This window comes from Schistocerca nitens, chromosome 2 (genome assembly GCF_023898315.1).
Source record: "Schistocerca nitens isolate TAMUIC-IGC-003100 chromosome 2, iqSchNite1.1, whole genome shotgun sequence".
NCBI lineage: Eukaryota > Metazoa > Arthropoda > Insecta > Orthoptera > Acrididae > Schistocerca > Schistocerca nitens.
Window position 1 is genome coordinate 575,973,423 of NC_064615.1, and position 19,727 is coordinate 575,993,149.

Genomic DNA, 19,727 nt, shown 5'->3' on the forward strand with positions numbered 1-19,727 from the left:
AGTTCTCTAAGGCTATAGTACAGCAATAAGGAGTGGTTCAGTAGGCAGTACACTTGAAGAGGAATGGACATCTCTAAAAAAGGCAATAACAGAAGTTGGAAAGAAAAACATAGGTACAAAAAAGGTAACTACGAAGAAGCTATGGGTTACAGAAGAAATACTTCATTTGATCGATGAAAGAAGAAAGAAAAAGAAATGTTTGGAGAAACTCGGGAATACAAGAATACAAGTTGCTGAGGAATGAAATAAATATGAAGTGTAGGGAAGCTGAGACGAAATGGCTGCACAAAAAATGTGAAGAAATCGAAAAAGAAATGATTGTCGGGAAGGACTGACTTAGCATACATGAAAGTCAAAACTATCTTTTGTGACATTAAATGCGAGGATGGTAGGATAAAGAGTGTAACGGGAATTCCATTGTTAGATGCAGAGGATACAGCAGATAGGTGGAGAGAGTACATGAGGAAGAAGATTTATCTGATGTGATAAAAGAAGAGACAGGAGCCGATTTAGAAGAGATAGGAGATCCAGTATTAGAATCAGAATTTGAGAGAGCTTTGTAGGACTTAAGACCAAATAAGACAGAAAGGATAGATAAAATTCCATCAGAATTTCTAAAATCATTGGGAGAAGTGGCAACAACATGACTCTTCACATTGGTGTGCAGAATGTATGAGTCTGGCGACATACAATCTGACTTTCGGAAAACTATCATCCACACAATTCCTAAGACAGCAAGAGCTGACAAGAGCGAGAATTACTGCACGTGCGCTTAACAGCTCATGCATCCAAGTTGCCAGCAAGGATAATATACAGAAGAAAGGAAAAGAAAACTGAGGATGTGCTAAATGAAAATCAGTTTGGCTTTAGGAAAGGTAAAATCAAGACACATTCACAGGATTTGTCAACCTGGAAAAAGCGCTCAACAATGTAAAACGGTGCAAGATGTTCGAAATTTTGAGAAAAATAGAGGTAAGCTATAGGGAGAGACGGGTAATATAAAACATGTACAGGAGCCAAGACAGAATAATAAGAGGATGACCAAGAACGAAGCTCTTGCATTAAAACGGGTGTAAGACAGGGGTGTAGTCTTTCCCCCCTCCTGCTGTTCAATCCCTAGATCGAAGAAGCAATGATGGAAATAAAAGAAAGGATTTAGGAGCGGAATTAAAATTCAAGGTGAAAGGATATCAATGATATGATTTTTTGATAACATTGCTATCCTGAGTGGAAGTGAAGAAGAATTACACGACATGCTGATTGGAATGAACAATCTACTGAGTACAGAAACATGGACAGTGGGAAAACTGGAACAGAAGAGAATCGAAGCATTTGAGATGTGGTGCTAAAGATGAATTTTGAAAATTATGTGGACTGATAACGTAAGGAATGAGGAGTTTCTGCACAGAATAGGAGAGGAAAGGAATATGTGGAAAACACGGAGAAGGGACAAGATGACATGGCATCTGTTAAGACATCAGTGAATGATATCCATGGTACTAGAGGAAGCTGCAGAGGCAAAAAATGTAGAGGAAGACAGAGATTGGAATACATTCACCTGTAGAGATAATGAAGATAAAATTAGGGTTGTAAATGCCCACACACAGGCATAAAAGCAGCCATTCTTTCCACACTCCATCCAAACAGGGAATTCAATGAAACCTTTCCCAACACTTGGAAAGGCAATCAACCGTGATGCTGAGAACCAAAAAGGCCTAAAACACATCATCATCGATTGTGGGGTTGTAACATTTATTCATGTTATGGTGAGTCAGGTTTACCTGTGCTGTAGAATCACATCGTATATATGAACATTCACAAAAAGCTGTCTCAGTGGTTTCTCTGATATTCACTCAGTTGTGGTCCTGACAGAGTTAGGTTTTAGGTCTTTATGGATCTCAGTGTCAGTTTATCTGCTATAACATAATAAAATGGAAAATAAAATCTTTACACAGACGTTCAGTATTTCAAGGAATTGCAATTCTGCTCAACGGAAAAGTGCTCCCAAAAAATTATTGCTTCAATTCCCTTCACGTGTGGCAGTACCGACACTGTGAAAGAGGCTTTCAAGGGCATTTTATGATAACAACGGCCTCTTCTGTTCTACAATAACTCACAGCCTCAGGACAGCGCTCCCTTGGAGTGACCCATCCCACTTGAGAAGGCTTAATTTTTTATGTTAGCAGGCTATGCATAACATAATAGCCACAGATTCTGAGCAATTACTGGCCAACCTTTCAACCTGTAGCCAAAAAATGTTATTCATGAGATATAATGCTTGGATCAAAAAACCTAAAAGCTTTTACAAACTAGAAAAAGATTTATATTAAGTGGCTTTTCCCCAAATGTCACCTTACCCTGTTACAACCAACCCTTTTAATGATCTTTCTTCCCCCAGCATTAGAAATCTGTAACAGTTGTTGTGTTTAAGTTCAGATGTAAATATAGTGGTGATTCTTGCTCAAGAGTAAACATTATTAAGAAGTTGCAATTATTTTTACCTCCTTATCGACCTAAACTGCAGAGCATATTCCACAGGTTCTATTTGTACCATTAAGAATTATTTACATTTTGCAAAATTTATCCAGGGAGCAGAGGAGAGTAGGAAGACTTTAAAATTGTCAGTTTTATTTTTGATATAAATGAATTGGTCAGTTTCAAGAAGCCAGTCTTGTCTCACTGCAATCAACCACATAATGCTACAATTGGCTAAACAGGAAATTCAGTGGAATCACACAAATTCATTCTAGAAGTGTATCAGACCTTTATAATTAATAAAAGACTCTGACCTTCCACATGAGACAAGGTGAGGGGGGAGGGTGGGGGGAGAGATCAGTCAAAAGCTCTGCTTCATGGTGCAAACTACAAAAAACAGCGTGTAAAGAAATCAAAGGTACCTAAAAATCTTCTGTACTTTTTTTAACTGTTTTGTTCACATATTTTGTTGTATTTACTCCCTTTCTGTACAGTTATTCTATTATAAATATGTACTATGGATGTGTCTACAATCACAATAAAACATATGTTCACTCTCTTATTTTTCATATCATTCTGAAGATTGCCAAACAAATTCACCAATATACTTGAGGGACAGAAAAGAAACTACACTGACACTTATATCTGAAAGGTACCTGTAATGCAATTTATTTGCATGCGTTTCAGGAACATACATGAAAGCAGTTCTTACAGCGCAGTAATATTACATCAATCAAGTCAAGCTGCAAAACAGTTTCTTTTAATGACAGAAAATACAAGACATACTTTCTCAGTACAGTGACATGAGCTTTACAGAATAAATGTGTCCTGCTCACATAGGAGCATTATTTATACGCTGAGTCCTTCACTTAAGAGTCAGGCTCATTGTCATAACGCATAGGAATACCGCTTCTTCCTTTTGAGGCATGCTCCACTTTAGTTTGCCCCAAATTCTGTTCCAGACCCCTCCAGCTTCTATTAGCTAAGAAATGGCTTCCCGATGCACCATGCAAAGATAGTGCAGTATTACCCTTTAGTGATACCGTGCTGGTACCAGAAACTTCGTTCACTGCTTCTTCATCAAATTTTTCCATAGTTTGTAAGTGACCTCCTGTAAGAGATACATTTGAAAGATCATACTGTAATCCATCAACTGATGTGTTCATGTCACTGTCATCACACAAGAAATCTTGGAAATTTGTGAGATAAATGTTACTCCATGGCCTGTTAGGATTACATGCAAGCTCAAAATCATACGCTGTAACCAATGGCTTAAAATATCTTTCATTTGTGAAAGAATTCTCTGGGCAAGCCAAAAGCACAAAGACATCAATCTCTGGGAAATTTGCTAATTTTGGAACATTAGGTTTTCCTACTACTACTATGTAACATTTCTTTCCTCTTTCCTTTGCAATATTCTTAATTCTGTCGATAGCTGTAAGGTACTTTGAAATACCTAAGGTGCCTACTAAAATACCAATTATCCTGGCATCTTTCACTTTCTCGATTAGAAACATCCGTTTCATAAGAAATTTATTGTTGCTGACATTATGTGCCCGCAAGACACTGGCATCAAATGGATCAAAAATAAAAACTTTTGCACCAGATAGTTCTAAAACTATATTTTGAAACGTCCTTTCATTTCTCCCCAAAAATACAACAGTGTAATCACTAATTACTGTTTCTCTTGGAACACTGAAACACCTGCCACATATAACATTGGATTCTTCTACATGCACATTGATGTTTAGTGAAGGAATAAGCAAATTACTGTAGTCAGAACACAGTCTCTCTCTTATTCTGCTAATACAATGTTCATATGCAACGTCATATAAAAGTATTAAGTTCTCATGTTTCTGGAAATTATTTGTGAATTCACAAACAAACTGTTCAATATCTAATGAATATTTCTCGAAAATATGCAATACTGGGATGCGATCTGTGAGGCTTAAACACGAGTGGCCGAAATGAATGATTGCGTCTGCGTTAACATGTTGTGCAGTAACTTCATCAACACAACAACTACCATAAGATGTATCTCCCAATATAAGCACCTGATTATGAGCCAACAACTTTTGAAGTTTTAAAGAGACATCAACGGAATCTGGCAACAGTTTATCTGGAAACTGGAGGCAGATCGTCTTCGCACCAATTTCTCTAATCCAATCTGCACATCTTTCAATTTCGTAAATAGTGTCCACTTCAGATGCAGGCGTTCTTTCATGTAAGACGTCAACCTCAATGGTCCTCTCTATGGCAGCTTTTCCGTCACTACTAAACTGTGTCATGCTTGAAGGACGTTTGACATTGCGTGGCAGAGTACGAGTCCGCTCTTGTAGCTGCAAACACACAATATACTCTGCTGAAAAGCTTTCACAAACTATATAGTGTAACACGCCACCCACAAAAACATAATCGTAAACACACGTGCTGCAAAGTTTACATGGTGTGAGTAATGTCAAAGTTATTCTTTAATATGATCGATATTTGTTTGAGCAAATATCAAAATAGGCACTGGTATTTTAACAAAGGAAAAAAAGGAACTTTAATTGACTTTAAAATTAGAAAGGGAAAAGTTAACATGAAAATTATCAGTTATCTTCCGTCAGAAGTCGTAAAAAGCCTTAATATCCAATTCTTCTAGCAATGTATCATTACGGTGGATTCACATTTGACAAAACGCCACCGCCACGTCAAAAGATTGTCCTCTGCAGTTCAAATGGTGGCATTCACACACGCCGTCAACAGAACTTTATCGTCACGTACCGTCAAGATTTCGCGGGAAGAATGTTTCGAAGGTCCATTGCGCACCCTACTTGGCGGCAAGTGTTACATTAAGTACACAGCGTGAACTAATACGAAAGTATACCCCACTGACTCCAAGTTAGGGGAACAGGCAGGACAGTCCATTTGCCGAATATTCACTGATTACAAGACGATCTCCAACTTCGCAGTTGGATGCGCTCGCACAATGTCATCCACAAAAATAAAGTCTGGGTCGATGGCACCTTTGAAAAGACACACATTGGGAAGGGGTACAATGTCACAATAACGTTGACTGGTGAATAGATTGTGTTCAAAGATGGTGAATGTATTGTGTTCAAAGATTTGGAGGTTAGTATGCCACGCCATTACACCTAGACCACCAAACTGGTCCTATTCGACAATGTTCCTGGATGCACTATATGGCGAGAGGTAGGAGCGCTGTACTGCATCTGAAAAGACAAGCTATTTACGTTTTGTTTCGTACTTATTATTATAACAGGAGAGACAGATCTTTTTTGTGGTGATATTTTTTAGGGGAACAATGTAATTATTTATTGTCCAGGGTGTTTTTAGTCTCCCCATCAGCAGACATATGTATAGATGCAGATAAGCTGGCATCGATCTCGTGGCAGAGTTGTGCAGAAAGCTATTACAGATGGTGTGTGTGGAGCATTATATGGGCAGGTCCCACTGGCCCGGGTTTTTACTTGTTGACGATGATGGGCTGGGCCAGTCAGTTCCTAAACTGAAATCAGCTAACACATACCTAGCTTTCGTACATTTGTAGTGGCAGAACAGTTTTATGGCATTCTCGTGCCTGTGCAGATACAAAAGTGGCGACGGAGGATGTTCTTATGCATGTGACGCTTTTACTTCCCTTTTAATTGTACTATTTTGTGGCCACCATGGACCCAGAATTTTTACAGTGCTGGGAGGAAAAGTTCTAACTCCAGAAGCAACAACAACAGCTGTAGCAGAAGCAGATGCAGGAGCTGCTCAAACAGTATACAGAATTAATCAGCCATCGTGCCACGTTGGCATAGGGCCAGGAACCTGGAAAGAAGCCCTCTCTCCACTGACCCCAGTATCATATATCAGTTTCGATAAGCCTGTGGAAAGGTGGGAGAATTACCTGACCCTGTTCTTGCTCCACTGCCAGATAAGTCGTATCATCAATCCAGCTGATAAGGCCACCATGCTATTATCCAACAGTATGGGGTTGAACAAAACGATGCAAAATTTAAAGCCCTCTACTGAGTCTGCAACACTTAACTTTGAGGAGCTCTGTCCATTGGTCGTGCAATATTTTGGACATCAAACCCATGTGATGGTGGCACAGTTGCAGTTACATCAACATCACAAGCACCCCAGGCAGTCATATGTGGTCTGGACAGTCACGTTGCAAAGTTTGTCATGCAAGTGTCCGTTTCAGTGTCCCCAGTGTGCTACCTTGTATGCAGACTCACTAATTAAGGATGTGATTGTCAGTTTAGCACTCCATCCTGAGGTCCAAACTGGGGTATTGATCTTGGGTTGGGTAGGGCTGATTTGGTGGAAGAAGCCGAACAGCAGGGTCATTGGCCTTGTAAGTAGCCTGTTTATATGTTTTTATGTTGGCAGCACTATAGAATGCATTAATATCATTGACAGCATTCTGCACCCTCATTAAGACACTCTGTGGTTCGGCAGACTTGTGGTTAGCAGTTAGCGAGTGAACAGCTTGGACGTATCTCCTTCATGGATACCCAGTGTTGGTAGGTCATGCATTGTAAAATGAAGATGGATGTCGTTGGTAATGTTTGGGTGGTGGAATTATTTATGTGTTATGTCTTCCTTTCCATGCTGTGTGGTTCTTTAGTGAATACAGGAGTGGGGAACAGATGCCATTATTGCACAGAGAATTCAGATATTAATTTATTCTACATATAATATCAAATAGTAAAAATAATACGTAACTTTGTTGTTATATCTAAAGCATCAGCTCCAAACAGTAGGTTTGAATGTAGAAATTATAAACCTGTCACTCATCAATACAGTGTCATTTCAGAAGATAACAAGCCCTGGCGACTATAATTGTCTGTAAATTATTCAACTAACAAAATTGGGTCAGTGCATGAATGTTTGAACTTAGGTACACCCGCTGATGGAACATCGGAAAGAGGGGATGCTTACATCGCATTGGCATCAGCATAATCGTTCGTGGCAGTGCCCTTGAGCCATGCTGGTGGCTATAGGAAAAGTGGTTGCATAACTGGCGATGCTCCTATTTGAAAGTGCAATCGATCGTATAACAGCAGATACCACAGCCTTCCCTGCCCAACTTGGAAGATATGGGGGAGGTGTGTGCCATGGATGGTCATGAGGCTGACTGTCTAGGGGGCAGGGCAGACCAAACTGTGTCCTGACACTTAGTATTGCGAGTGCCCCAAAAACCCAGGTGCAAGATGCAACCAATGGCACAGGTAGGTGCATGGAGGGTGCCGCCGAAGGTGCCAGCAACTAGACAACAGTGACAGCTTTGATGTCCATAGGGGAGGCGACCTGTGGGGTTGTCAGCAGTAGGGACGCAGGTGAACATGTAAAGACTTCACTGGTGAGATGGCTGTAGAGGGAGGCACCTGCTCAGTAAGCTGTTTAGGAGGCTGCATTGGAACGGATGGATATGGCTGCATCACGGCGCCTGGACGTTGTGCAGTGAAGGAATCTGAAACAGTTTGATCTTTGGCAGGATCACTGAATTCATGGAGCTGTAGCTGATTTTAGTGGCGCTGATGCATGCCCGTGCTGCTGCAATAGTATACTCCATTCTAGCACCTGACCTGAGAACAGCGCCAGATTCCACAAATGTGGCTTTTTGTACTCTCTGTATTGAACCATAACGTCTGGGTGAAACGTTGTGGTGAAGTCTGAAGACGCAGACGAGTGGTAAGGATGAAGCAAATGCAGCAAAGTCCCGTGGCATCCCCCATGCCAATGTTCTGATGGCGAAATGTGAGGAGCAAGTAAAGTACAATATGAACTCAAAAATTTCAGTAAGTCATCTTCTCGTGAAAGTGAAGGTCGAAGTTTTAACATTTGCATCTTGAATGATTGAACGAAATATTTAACCTCATCATTAGACTGTGACGAGAATGGTGCTGTCCTGGCAAGCCGTATTCCGTTGTTTCCAAAACTGTGCAAATTCCATGGAAGGAAAAGGAGGTCCATTGTCAGAAGCAATTGTTTCTGGCAAGCATTCAAGACAAAATACAGAAGCGAGCGCTTTGATAATGCTGGCAACATTCGTCAAATTCATTGGGATAACAAAAGGGTATTTTCTGAAGGCACCACCGATAATCAACCAGTGTTAGGCTAGATAGCTTTCTTTGTTTGTGATGGTAGGAAGGGAGGGAGAAACTGTTAGCAAGCTTATAAATCCCTACAACTCATGTTGCCAGTTAAATCCAATGTTGGCAGACAAAGATTGGTTTCCTGCAGCATAGAATATATGACCATTTTTAAGACTGGCGGGAATTTTTAATCAAACTCTAGGAATGTTTATATTAATTTCGAGTAGAAGGCGTACCTGAATTTTGGAAACAATTTATCGAGGAAAAAAGGGCGTCTTATAGTCAGTAAAATACGATAAGTCAGTTTTCCAAGAACAGCTTGCAGTGCACGTAAATTCTTAGGAGATGTCGTTGTTGAATTGCCTACAAATGTTTCGTCCAAGTACGAGCACCATTGGCGTCGACGATAAATATTCAATCATTGTGTTCACAAAAGAACATTTCTGCAAGTTACAGTTGAGGATTACCTCAGTTAAAACTTGGAAAAAAACAGACCAAATTTTTAAAGTATTGTTTCGGTGTTTGTTCAGAGACAATTACACAATCGAGATAATTAAAACGAGAAGGCAACCTGATTTAATTGTCAAAGAAATTTTTGAAACAACAAAGGCACACAAGCACTTCCAAAGGATGGACATTTATATCCAAACAAGCCAACATCAGCATTCACAACAGAAGATTTCTTTGACTCTTGTCCAGTGGTATTTGAAGATAGGCTTTTGCAAGATCACTTTTTTAGAACTGTCCTATTGCTAAGCAATTCAAAATTTCCTCCATATGTGGCAGTGGGTATGAATCAATGACTGCCTGTGAATTTACTGTGCATAAAAAGATGAATCTTCACATTTAACTTATGAGTGGTTGATTTGGGGGAGGGGGTCAAACAGTGAGTTCATCAGTCACATCAGAGTAATATGTCTACGAGAGTTCTAGGACAAAGAGAATTTCTTAGTCAAATTTCCAAGATGTTGACCAAAGATATAATTTCACAGTTTCTCCAAACCAGAAAATTCATTTCCCCCATCTCGAAAAATTAAATTTTACTTAATTACAATGGAAAAAGAAATGAAGATGAAAGCTGAGCAATTTAAAAAACATTGATTTTCAGGAAGCTAAATTCTCTTCTAAAAATAAAATGGGATAATAATCCAGAGTATCAAAAATTTGAACCCTCCTAAAGCCAAAAAATAAAATAAAATGCATTATGTTCAATTTCTTAAAAAAACGAAATTCCTTGTATAGTAGTAAAATATGAAGATAAATGTATTCAAGATGAAATGAAAATATAAACATATTTTATTCATGAAAGATTTAAGTGGGTAAATTTTTTCCCACTTATTGCAATGGGAACTGTCAGGTGTGTGAACATTTACATATCTGGAATAATATACACATTCAAATGGATAAAAACTTACAAATTTATGAAAATGCACATTGTGAGATCCTCCAGTGGGTTAAAAATTTAACCACCTGCAAAAACATTGATTTTCACAATTATAAAAGAAATTACAAAACTTTTCCAGAAAAAAAATGAAATTAAATTTGAAATCATAAAATGTTGTACAACTATTTTAAATGATTATCCATGTTTTAAAGATGAATTAAAATATATGGAAAAATAATTATATTCTAAAAACTTAGTTACAATTGCCAGTTGAAAATTTTGAAAAATTCAATCCTCATTTTCTCATTTTAAAAATTTCAAACTAATAATTTTTTTCTTTATAAATATGAACCAAAAAATTTCATCTGTCCATATTGAGAAAACCAAAATCTCATTTTCCCTTTTAAATAACTTCATGGCCAATAAATTTTGTTCTTTACATATAAGAATCAAAAACTTCATCTGCTCTTATTGAAAAAACCAAATTCTCATTTTCGAATTTAAAAATTCCAGCTCTAATATATTTTATTCTTTATAAATAAGAAGCTACAAAAATAAAGTCTCAAAGGTGAATAATAACAGTAAACATGTTCATAAAAATAAAAACCAAATTTCCTTTTCTATAAATACAATGCAAAAAGAAATGATGAAAAAATCTCAGCTCTTTACGACCTTAGAAAATTATTGTAAAGGAAAGTTTGGATTGAGTTTTAAATATTTATAAAATTATTCTAAAGGAAATGATTACTCACACGTAACTAGAGGCCTGTTTAATTTATTGATTATTTTAATATGAAAGAAACGAATAAAGAAATAAAGAAGGCAACTCAAATCTAAAACCTTACAAAACTTCATTCAATTGCTAAAACAGAAAAATTGAAGATTATTTATGAACTTACAAAAATTCAATTAATTGATTTTATTATATATCCTGTTTCGACAGTATTAATAACAATGATAAAGACAATGTATTGAATAAAAAATCTTTAAAGTCAATTACTCCATCTTATCAAAGGATCTGAAATTAAAATTAATACTGATAATGATTTACGTAAAAAATCTTTAAGAGAGCTGTGGAAAAAATAATAACAATGAAGAGAATAACGTTCAAAAGCTTGCTGTAGATAAATAGGATGAAATTAAAAAACAAATTTTCAGAAAAATTTAGCAAATTTCAATTTTCTAGATGATAAAGATTTTTCAAATCAACTAAAGAAATTTTTAGAAAAGCTTCAACTTTCACATCAAGAAAAATAACTCATGTCATTAATAATATTGATAAAACTGTGGAACCACAAGAATTTTTTACTCAACTTAAAGAACAAATAATCACCAAATTAAAGAATATTTTAATTCAAAGTAGAGCAATTAAGTTAAATATCAAATTTTATTGTAATTTTAAAGGTGAAGATGAAATACAAGATTTAAATTTTAAAATATCTAACAAATTTTTATTAAGAACATCAGATTTAGAAGATTATTATCAAAAAGCAATGGATAAACTATGAACAGAAATGGAAGAAATGCAAAGGAAAAATCTGGATGGACTTCAGTCTAAATTATCTATATAAAATAAAATGTTAATAGACACAATCAAATTTTTGGTTCTTCTTATACTGATTTACCAAAAGTAATTAAAGACAAAAAACTGTTGTTAATGTAAACCATAATAATCAAAAATGTTTTCTTTATTCAATAAAATCAGCTTTATATCCACCAATGTTCATTTAGAAAGAGTTAATAATTAGAATAATATTGGATTACAATTGGGTGAAGTTTTTTGAGAAAAAGAAAATTAATTTTACTCTTCAAGTTACAGATATTCTAAAATTTGATATGACAAATATTTCAATTAGTGTTTACACAGATGAAGGCACTGAAGAAGTTAAAGTTATGTATCCTCTGTACCATGCACATAATAAACATGTTCATTCGAAAAGAAAATAATTCACATTGTTGTTGGTTAAAAGATTTATCTACATTATTTAGTATACAAAGAAGCAAACACAATGGAAAAAGTTTATCCTTGTGATCCATGTTTTGGATATTTTCATTCACAAGAAAAATTAGACATAAGGAACATAAAGAAGTAAAACAGATATGCCTTTTGAAGGTCAAAAAATTGAATTTGAAAATTAGAATCTTTCATTACAAGTTCTTTTTGTTTCTTTTGCATATCGCAAATGTTCAAACTTGTCAGCCAAAGCCTGAAAAGTCTTATGTCTACAATTAACAAAAACATTTACCAATTTCATTCAGTTATTATGTTACACATTCTAATGGAGATAATAAAAAACCTGTTACTTATATAAGTTAGATTAGTGATTAGATTAGATTAGTAACTGTTCCATAGATCATGAATACGACACTTCGTAATGATGTGGAATGTGTCAGGTTAATAAAAGGTGTCTATACAAGATATTACAATAGACAAAATATAACATGACACTCAATATTTTTTTTGTGGAGGTTGGGAAATTACCCACTTACTATATCCAAAAATTCATCTAATGAGTAGAAGGAGTTGCCATTAAGAAATTCTTTTAATTTCCTTTTAAATTCTATATGGCTATCTGTCAGACTTTTGATGCTATTAGGTAAGTGACCAAAGACGTTTGTGGCAGCATAATTTACCGCCTTCTGAGCCAAAGTTAGATTTTACCTTGAGTAGTGAAGATCATCCTTTCTCCTAGTGTTGTAGCCATACAGTGTTATTACTTTTGAATTCGTTCAGATTGTTGATAACAAATTTCATAAGTGAATATATATATTGTGAGGCTACAGTGAAGATCTCTAGGTTTTTAAATAAGAGTCTGCAGGATGATCTTGGATGAGCTCCAGCAATTATTCTGATTATACGCTTTTGTGCATGAACACTCTTTTACTCAATAATAAGTTACCCCAGAATATGATGCCATACAAAAGCAGAGAATGAAAATAGGCGTGATTAGCTAATTTACTCAGATGTATATCACCAAAATTTGCAATGACCCTAATAGCATAAGTAGCTGAACTCAAACGTTTCAGCAGATCCTCAGGATGTTGTTTCCAGTTCAACCCCTCATCAGTGCATACACCTAGAAATTTTGAATATTCTACCTTAGCTACCGATTTCTGATCGAAGTCTATATTTATTAATGGGGTCATTCCATTTAGAGTGTGGAACTGTATATACTGTGTTTTGTCAAAGTTTAATGAGAGCCCATTTGCAGGGAACCACTTAATGAGTTCCTGAAAAACATCATTTACAATTTAACCAGTTAATTCTTGTCTGTCGGGTGTGATAGCTATACTTGTATCATTGGCAAAAAGTACCAGCTTTGCATCTTCGTGAATATAGAATGGCAAGTCATTAATGTATATTAAGAACAGCAGAGGACCCAAACCTTGCGGCATCCCATGCTTGATTGTTCCCCAGTTTGAGAAATCATCAGTTTTTTGCATGTAATGTGAACTGTTTATTTCAACTTTCTGCACTCTTCCAGTTAGGTATGATTTAAACCATTTGAGCACTGTCCCATTCATACCATAGTACTTGAGCTTATCTAGAAGTATTCCATGATTTACACAATCAAAAGCCTTTGATAGATCAAAAAAAAATCCCAACGGGTGACTTCTGGTTACTCAGGGCATTTAATATTTCATTAGTGAAAGTATATATAGCATTTTCCGTTGAAAAACCCTTCTGGAAACCAAACTGACATTTTGTTAAAGCTTTATTTTTACAATACATTACTTTTTCAAGAATTTTGGATAAGCCAGTCAGAAGAGAGATTGGGTGGTAGTTGTTGACATCTGATGTATCCCCTTTTTTATGCAGTGGTATAACAATTGCATACTTCAGTCTATCTGGGAAAATACCCTACTTCAGAGAGCTATTGCATATTTGGCTAAGAATCCCACTTATTTCTTGGGAACAAGCTTTTATTATCCTGCTGGAAATGCCACCAATCAAATGTGAGCTTTTATTCTTGAGACAGTTTATTATCTTCATAATTTCATATGGAGAGGTGGGTGGAATTTCAATTGTATCAAATGGTGTGGGTAAGGCCTCTTCCATTAACTGCCTTGCTTCTTCAGATGAAAATTTAGATCCTCATTTTCTCTACAACATTTAAAAAATGATTATTCAAAATGTTTTCGACTTCTGGCTTGTTGTTTATCAAGTTTCCATTCGCTTTTATGGTGATGCCATCGTCCTGTACTCTTGGTTGTCCTGTCTCCCTTGTAATAATATTCAAAATTGTTTTGATTTTGTTATCAGAGGTATTTATCTCAAACATGATGCACATGCTTCTGGACTTTTTAATAACCTTTCTTAATGTAGCACACTAGTTTTTATAATATTTGGCTGTTTCTGGGTCATTACTCTTTCTTGTTGTTAGATACAGTTCCCTTTTGTGGTTACAAGATATTTTTATTCTTTTAGTAAGCCAAGGTTTTCTGCATGGTTTCTTATAATTAGATTTAACTACTTTCTTCGGGAAACAGTTTTCAGATTCTCTTACAAGTGTATCATGAAATAAGTATTATTTTAAATTAGCATCTGGTTCCTTGTACACCTCATCCCAGTCTAACTGCTGAAGATTTTCTCTGAAATTTCTAATTGTTGAGTCCTTAATTGAATGCACAACTTTGGATGGTAGTTTTGAATTACTGAATGGAGCTATGTCATATACTGTAACTAGCTGAGCATCATGATCAGATAGCCCATTCTCAACAGGACAAGAATTTATGTTTTTAAACCTATCTTGGTCTTTAAAAGAGTTATCTATCAATGTGTTGCTGTCCTTTACTACCCGAGTAGGAAAATTAATGACAGATGTCAAATTGAAAGAACTGAGCAATACTTCCAGGTCGTTCTTCCTATTACACTCTTTCAATGAATCAACATTGAAGTCCCCACAAATAATAATTTGCTTTTCCCTATCTGACAGATAGCGCATCAAGGCATCCAAGTTTTCCAGGAATAAATGAAAGTTTCCTGAAGGGGACCTATATACTGTTACAATTATAACAGAGTCCTCCTTCAGTTTAAGTTGACAGGCACATGCTTCTATATGTTGCTCTAGACAAATTTGTATGTAAGCTTTCTACACAGTGATAACTTTTGACATATGTGGCAACTCCTCCTCCCACCTTATTCTCTCTACTCATATGTGCAGCTAGTTTGTAACCACTGATATTTACCTTTTCCATATCAGACACAACGTGATGCTCTGACAGGCATAGTATATCTATTACATTATTAGATTCAATGTCATCTAAACAAACCAGGAGCTCATCTACTTTATTCTTCAATCCTGGAATATTTTGGTGAAAAATTGTAACATTATTTTTTACTTTACATTTCCGAGAATCTACTTTTATGTTTAATCCACCAATATTTTGGTTAAATATGGTAATGATACAGCATAAATATTTGTTCAAATGTTTAAGGAAGGATCAAGTGAGATTTGCTACAATATATTCCAATGAAATTAACTAAAGAAAATATAATCAATTTTAAAAATTCAGAAGTTTGTCATATTTGTGAAAAAGAATTTGAATTTGGAGAAAAAGAAAGAAGAAATCGTTGTCATTTGACAGGAAAATATCAAGGAGCTGACATCAAGATTGCAGTATTAATTACCAAAATCCTAAATTTGTTGCAGTTATATTCATAATTTAACAAATAACGATGTTCATCTGTTTATTAAAGAATTAGAAAATTATAATAAAGATCCAAATAATGAACAAAAATACATTTCCTTTACTAAACATGTTAAAGGTCAATTAACTTTATGAGTTTTAAATACATTTAAATTTACAGCTTGAAGTATTGATAAATTCTCTTCTAATCTCAGAAAAGAACAATTTGGAGTAACAGCAAAATATTTTGAAATGAACAATTAGATTCAATAATTAAGAAGAGTTTACCCAAACAAATACATAAATTCAGAAGAAAAATTAAAAGAAATTAATTTCCCCAAAAAGAATTATCTTTTTCAAGACTTAACAAAGACAATGTGACTGATGAAGATTATGAAAGAGCAAATTATATAATAAATTTAATGATTAATTTTAGCAGATATTTTCGAAAATTTTAGATATACATATTTTAAGTCTTATAAACATTATCCACCTAGTATTTTACAGTTCTGGATTATCTATGTTAAAAATGACAAATATTCGATTAGATTTATTACATGATTACGATATGATTTTATTTCTTGAGAAAGGAATCCAAGGTGGAATTTATAAAAGTAATAACACACATACATAATCAAGTAATAAGTACATGAAAAATTTTAAGCCGACAAAACATTCGAATTGAATTGCATGTTTAGTTGCAAATAATTTGTATAGTTATGTTATGAGTCAAATTTTACCATTTAAAAATTCAGAGTGGATGGATCAAAAATATTTTAATGCTGAAAATATACTTAAAATTCCAGATGATTGTAAATAAGGCTATATTTTCGAAGTTGATTTAGAATATCCAAGAAAACTACATGATGTATGTAAGGATTTACCTCTGGTACCCAAAGGAGGAAATAAATTATAAACAAAAGCAAATAATACAGAAAAATATGTTTTACATTATAGAAATCCTGAGCAATATTTAAATCTTAGATAAAAATTAAAGAGCACTCAGAGCCTTATTATTTGAACAGTCAGATTTGTTGAAGAAATATATTGATCAGAAAATGAGAAAAACGCTGCTAATGGTTTTGAAAAAGATTTCTGCAAACTAAAGAACAATTTAGTGTTTGCAAAACAATGAAAAATATTATATATAGACAGACAAAAAATATACACATTATATTTCAAAACCAAATTATGAACATACTAGTACATTTTCAGAAAATTTAGTAGCAGTTCATATGAAGAAAATTAAAATTAAACGAATTTGATGCAAGTGATAATCCAAAGTATATTTATGGTCTTCCACAATAAGATAGTCTTAGGAAAAATGAAAGATGAAATTTGTGGAACAATTACATGAGAACACATTACTTTAAGATCAAAAGAAGATGAATAATATAAAAAATCCAAAGGAGTTAAAAATCTGTTTGGAAAAATGAAATTACTTTCAATGATTATACAAATTGTTGAAATGACAAAATAAAACAGTACAGAAAATTTAATTTTATCAGTTCATTTAAACATGAATTATATACAATTGAATGTAATAAAATTGTTTTAAGTTCTGATGGTGAAAAATGTGTAGTATTACAAAATGTAATTAATGTATTACCATATGGTCATTACAAATTAAATCCAAATAAAATAAGATGATAAACTGATTCCTTAAAAAAATGAAACAGTTGCGTGGGAAATAAAAATTATTTCCTAAAATAATTAAACAGTTGCATAAGCGTGGCACAAGGGTGCTGCCACGAACGATTATGCTGATGCCAATGCGATGTAAGCATTCCCTCTCTCCGGAGCTCCATCTGCGGGTGTACCTAAGTTCAAACATTCGTGCACTGACCCAATTTTGTTAGTTGAATAATTTACAGACAATTATAGTCGCCAGGGCTTGTTATCTTCTGAAATGACATTGTATTGACGAGTGACAGGTTTATATTTTCTACATTCAAATCTACTGTTTGGAGCTGATGCTTTAGATATAACAACAAATTTATGTATTATTTTTACCATTTGATATTATATGTAGAGTAAATTAATATCTGAATTCTCTGTGCTATAATGGCATCTGTTCCCCATTCCTGTATCCACTAAAGAACCACACAGCATGGAAAGGAATACATAACACATAAAACCAAAACTAAACCTCTCTTTCTGTTCCTTCCTCAAAACACACTTCAGACAGCATGGGTGAAGAATAAACAGAGCTTATATTTCCTGTCTCAATGCTTCTGCATTGATGAAGTGCAATGATGAGCACGGATTAATGAAGTGATACGAGTTGTATGCCCGCACACCCACCATCATTGCGACTGTACAGATGTTGCTTCGCTGTTTCCCTCCCGGCAGCAGAGCCGATCTCAAAACTGTGTGTCTATATCGTCCCAGCTAGTTAAGAACCATTCCCTGCCATGTGGGTCGGGCATAAAACATCTCTGAATCACGTCGTGAAATTAGTTCTGTGAGCTAACGGAAATTGATCGCGTTCTTCCAGAGATATTTCATACACTTTCAACCACGATGGATCCAAAGACAGTTTTGTTTTTTGTCTTTTTTATTACTCTGGAATAAGATATCATTTGATTTCCAGTCTATTTTTAATAATTTGTTTCCCTGACTAATTTGAATTAGTTACTTTAGCAGTCTGTGTGCATTCATTGAATCCTATTTGTTTGTAAAAAGGTTTATGAGCATCCTTCAATAACCCTTGAATGTTCACAGACTTTATTGTCTATGTAGTAGCTGATTATGGAATTTAGTTAACACTGAGAATGCCTCGTATACGAGGTGCATTCAAGTTCTAAGGCCTCCGATTTTTTTTCTAATTAACTACTCACCCAAAATCGATGAAACTGGCGTTACGTCTCACCGTAATCGCCCTGCAGACCTACACATTTTTCACAACGCTGACGCCATGATTCCATGGCAGCGGCGAAGGCTTCTTTAGGAGTCTGTTTTGACCACTGGAAAATCGCTGAGGCAATAGTAGCACGGCTGGTGAATGTGCGTCCACGGAGAGTGTCTTTCATTGTTGGAAAAAGCCAAAAGTCACTAGGAGCCAGGTCAGGTGAGTAGGGAGCATGAGGAATCACTTCAAAGTTGTTATCACGAAGAAACTGTTGCGTAACGTTAGCTCGATGTGCGGGTGTGTTGTCTTGATGAAACAGCACACACGCAGCCCTTCCCAGACGTTTTTGTTGCAGTGCAGGAAGGAATTTATTCTTCAAAACATTTTCGTAGGCTGCACCTGTTACCGTAGTGCCCTTTGGAACGCAATGGGTAAGGATTACGTGCTCGCTGTCCCAGAACATGGACACCATCATTTTTTCAGCACTGGCGGCTACCCTAAATTTTTTTGGTGGCTGTGAATCTGTGTGCTTCCATTGAGCTGACTGGCACTTTGTTTCTGGATTGAAAAATGGCATCCACGTCTCATACATTGTCACAACCGACGAAAAGAAAGTCCCATTCATGCTGTCGTTGCGCGTCAACATTGCTTGGCAACATGCCACACGGGCAGCCATGTGGTCGTCCATCAGCATTCGTGGCACCCACATGGATGACACTTTTCGCATTTTCAGGTCGTCATGCAGGATTGTGTGCATAGAACCCACAGAAATGCCAACTCTGGAGGCGATGTGTTCAACAGTCATTCGGCGATCCCCCAAAACAATTCTCTCCACTTTCTCGATCATGTCGTCAGACCGGCTTGTGCGAGCCCGGGGTTGTTTCGGTTTGTTGTCACACGATGTTCTGCCTTCATTAAACTGTCGCACCCACAAACGCACTTTCGACACATCCATAACTCCATCACCACATGTCTCCTTCAACTGTCGATGAATTTCAATTGGTTTCACACCACGAAAATTCAGAAAACGAATGATTGCACGCTGTTCAAGTAAGGAAAACGTCGCCATTTTAAGTATTTAAAACAGTTCTCATTCTCGCCGCTGGCGGTAAAATTCCATCTGTCGTACGGTGCTGCCATCTCTGGGTCGTATTGACAATGAATGCGGCCTCATTTTAAAACAATGCGCATGTTTCTATCTCTTTCCAGTCCGGAGAAAAAAATCTGAGGCCTTAGAACTTGAATGCACCTCATCTTTCTGTTTTATTGACACTTAAGTTTTTAAATTTAT

The 19,727-nt window shown here is 35.7% G+C and overlaps 1 protein-coding gene across 1 annotated transcript; it reads right to left on the reverse strand.

The window, feature by feature from the left end:
- Positions 1–3,128: 3,128 nt before the first annotated feature.
- LOC126234499 (2-(3-amino-3-carboxypropyl)histidine synthase subunit 2) lies at positions 3,129–4,918 on the reverse strand. Its single transcript, XM_049943194.1, has one exon. The coding sequence runs from the start codon at positions 4,761–4,763 to the stop codon at positions 3,345–3,347; it is 1,419 nt and encodes a 472-aa protein (XP_049799151.1). The 5' UTR covers positions 4,764–4,918; the 3' UTR covers positions 3,129–3,344.
- Positions 4,919–19,727: the final 14,809 nt, after the last annotated feature.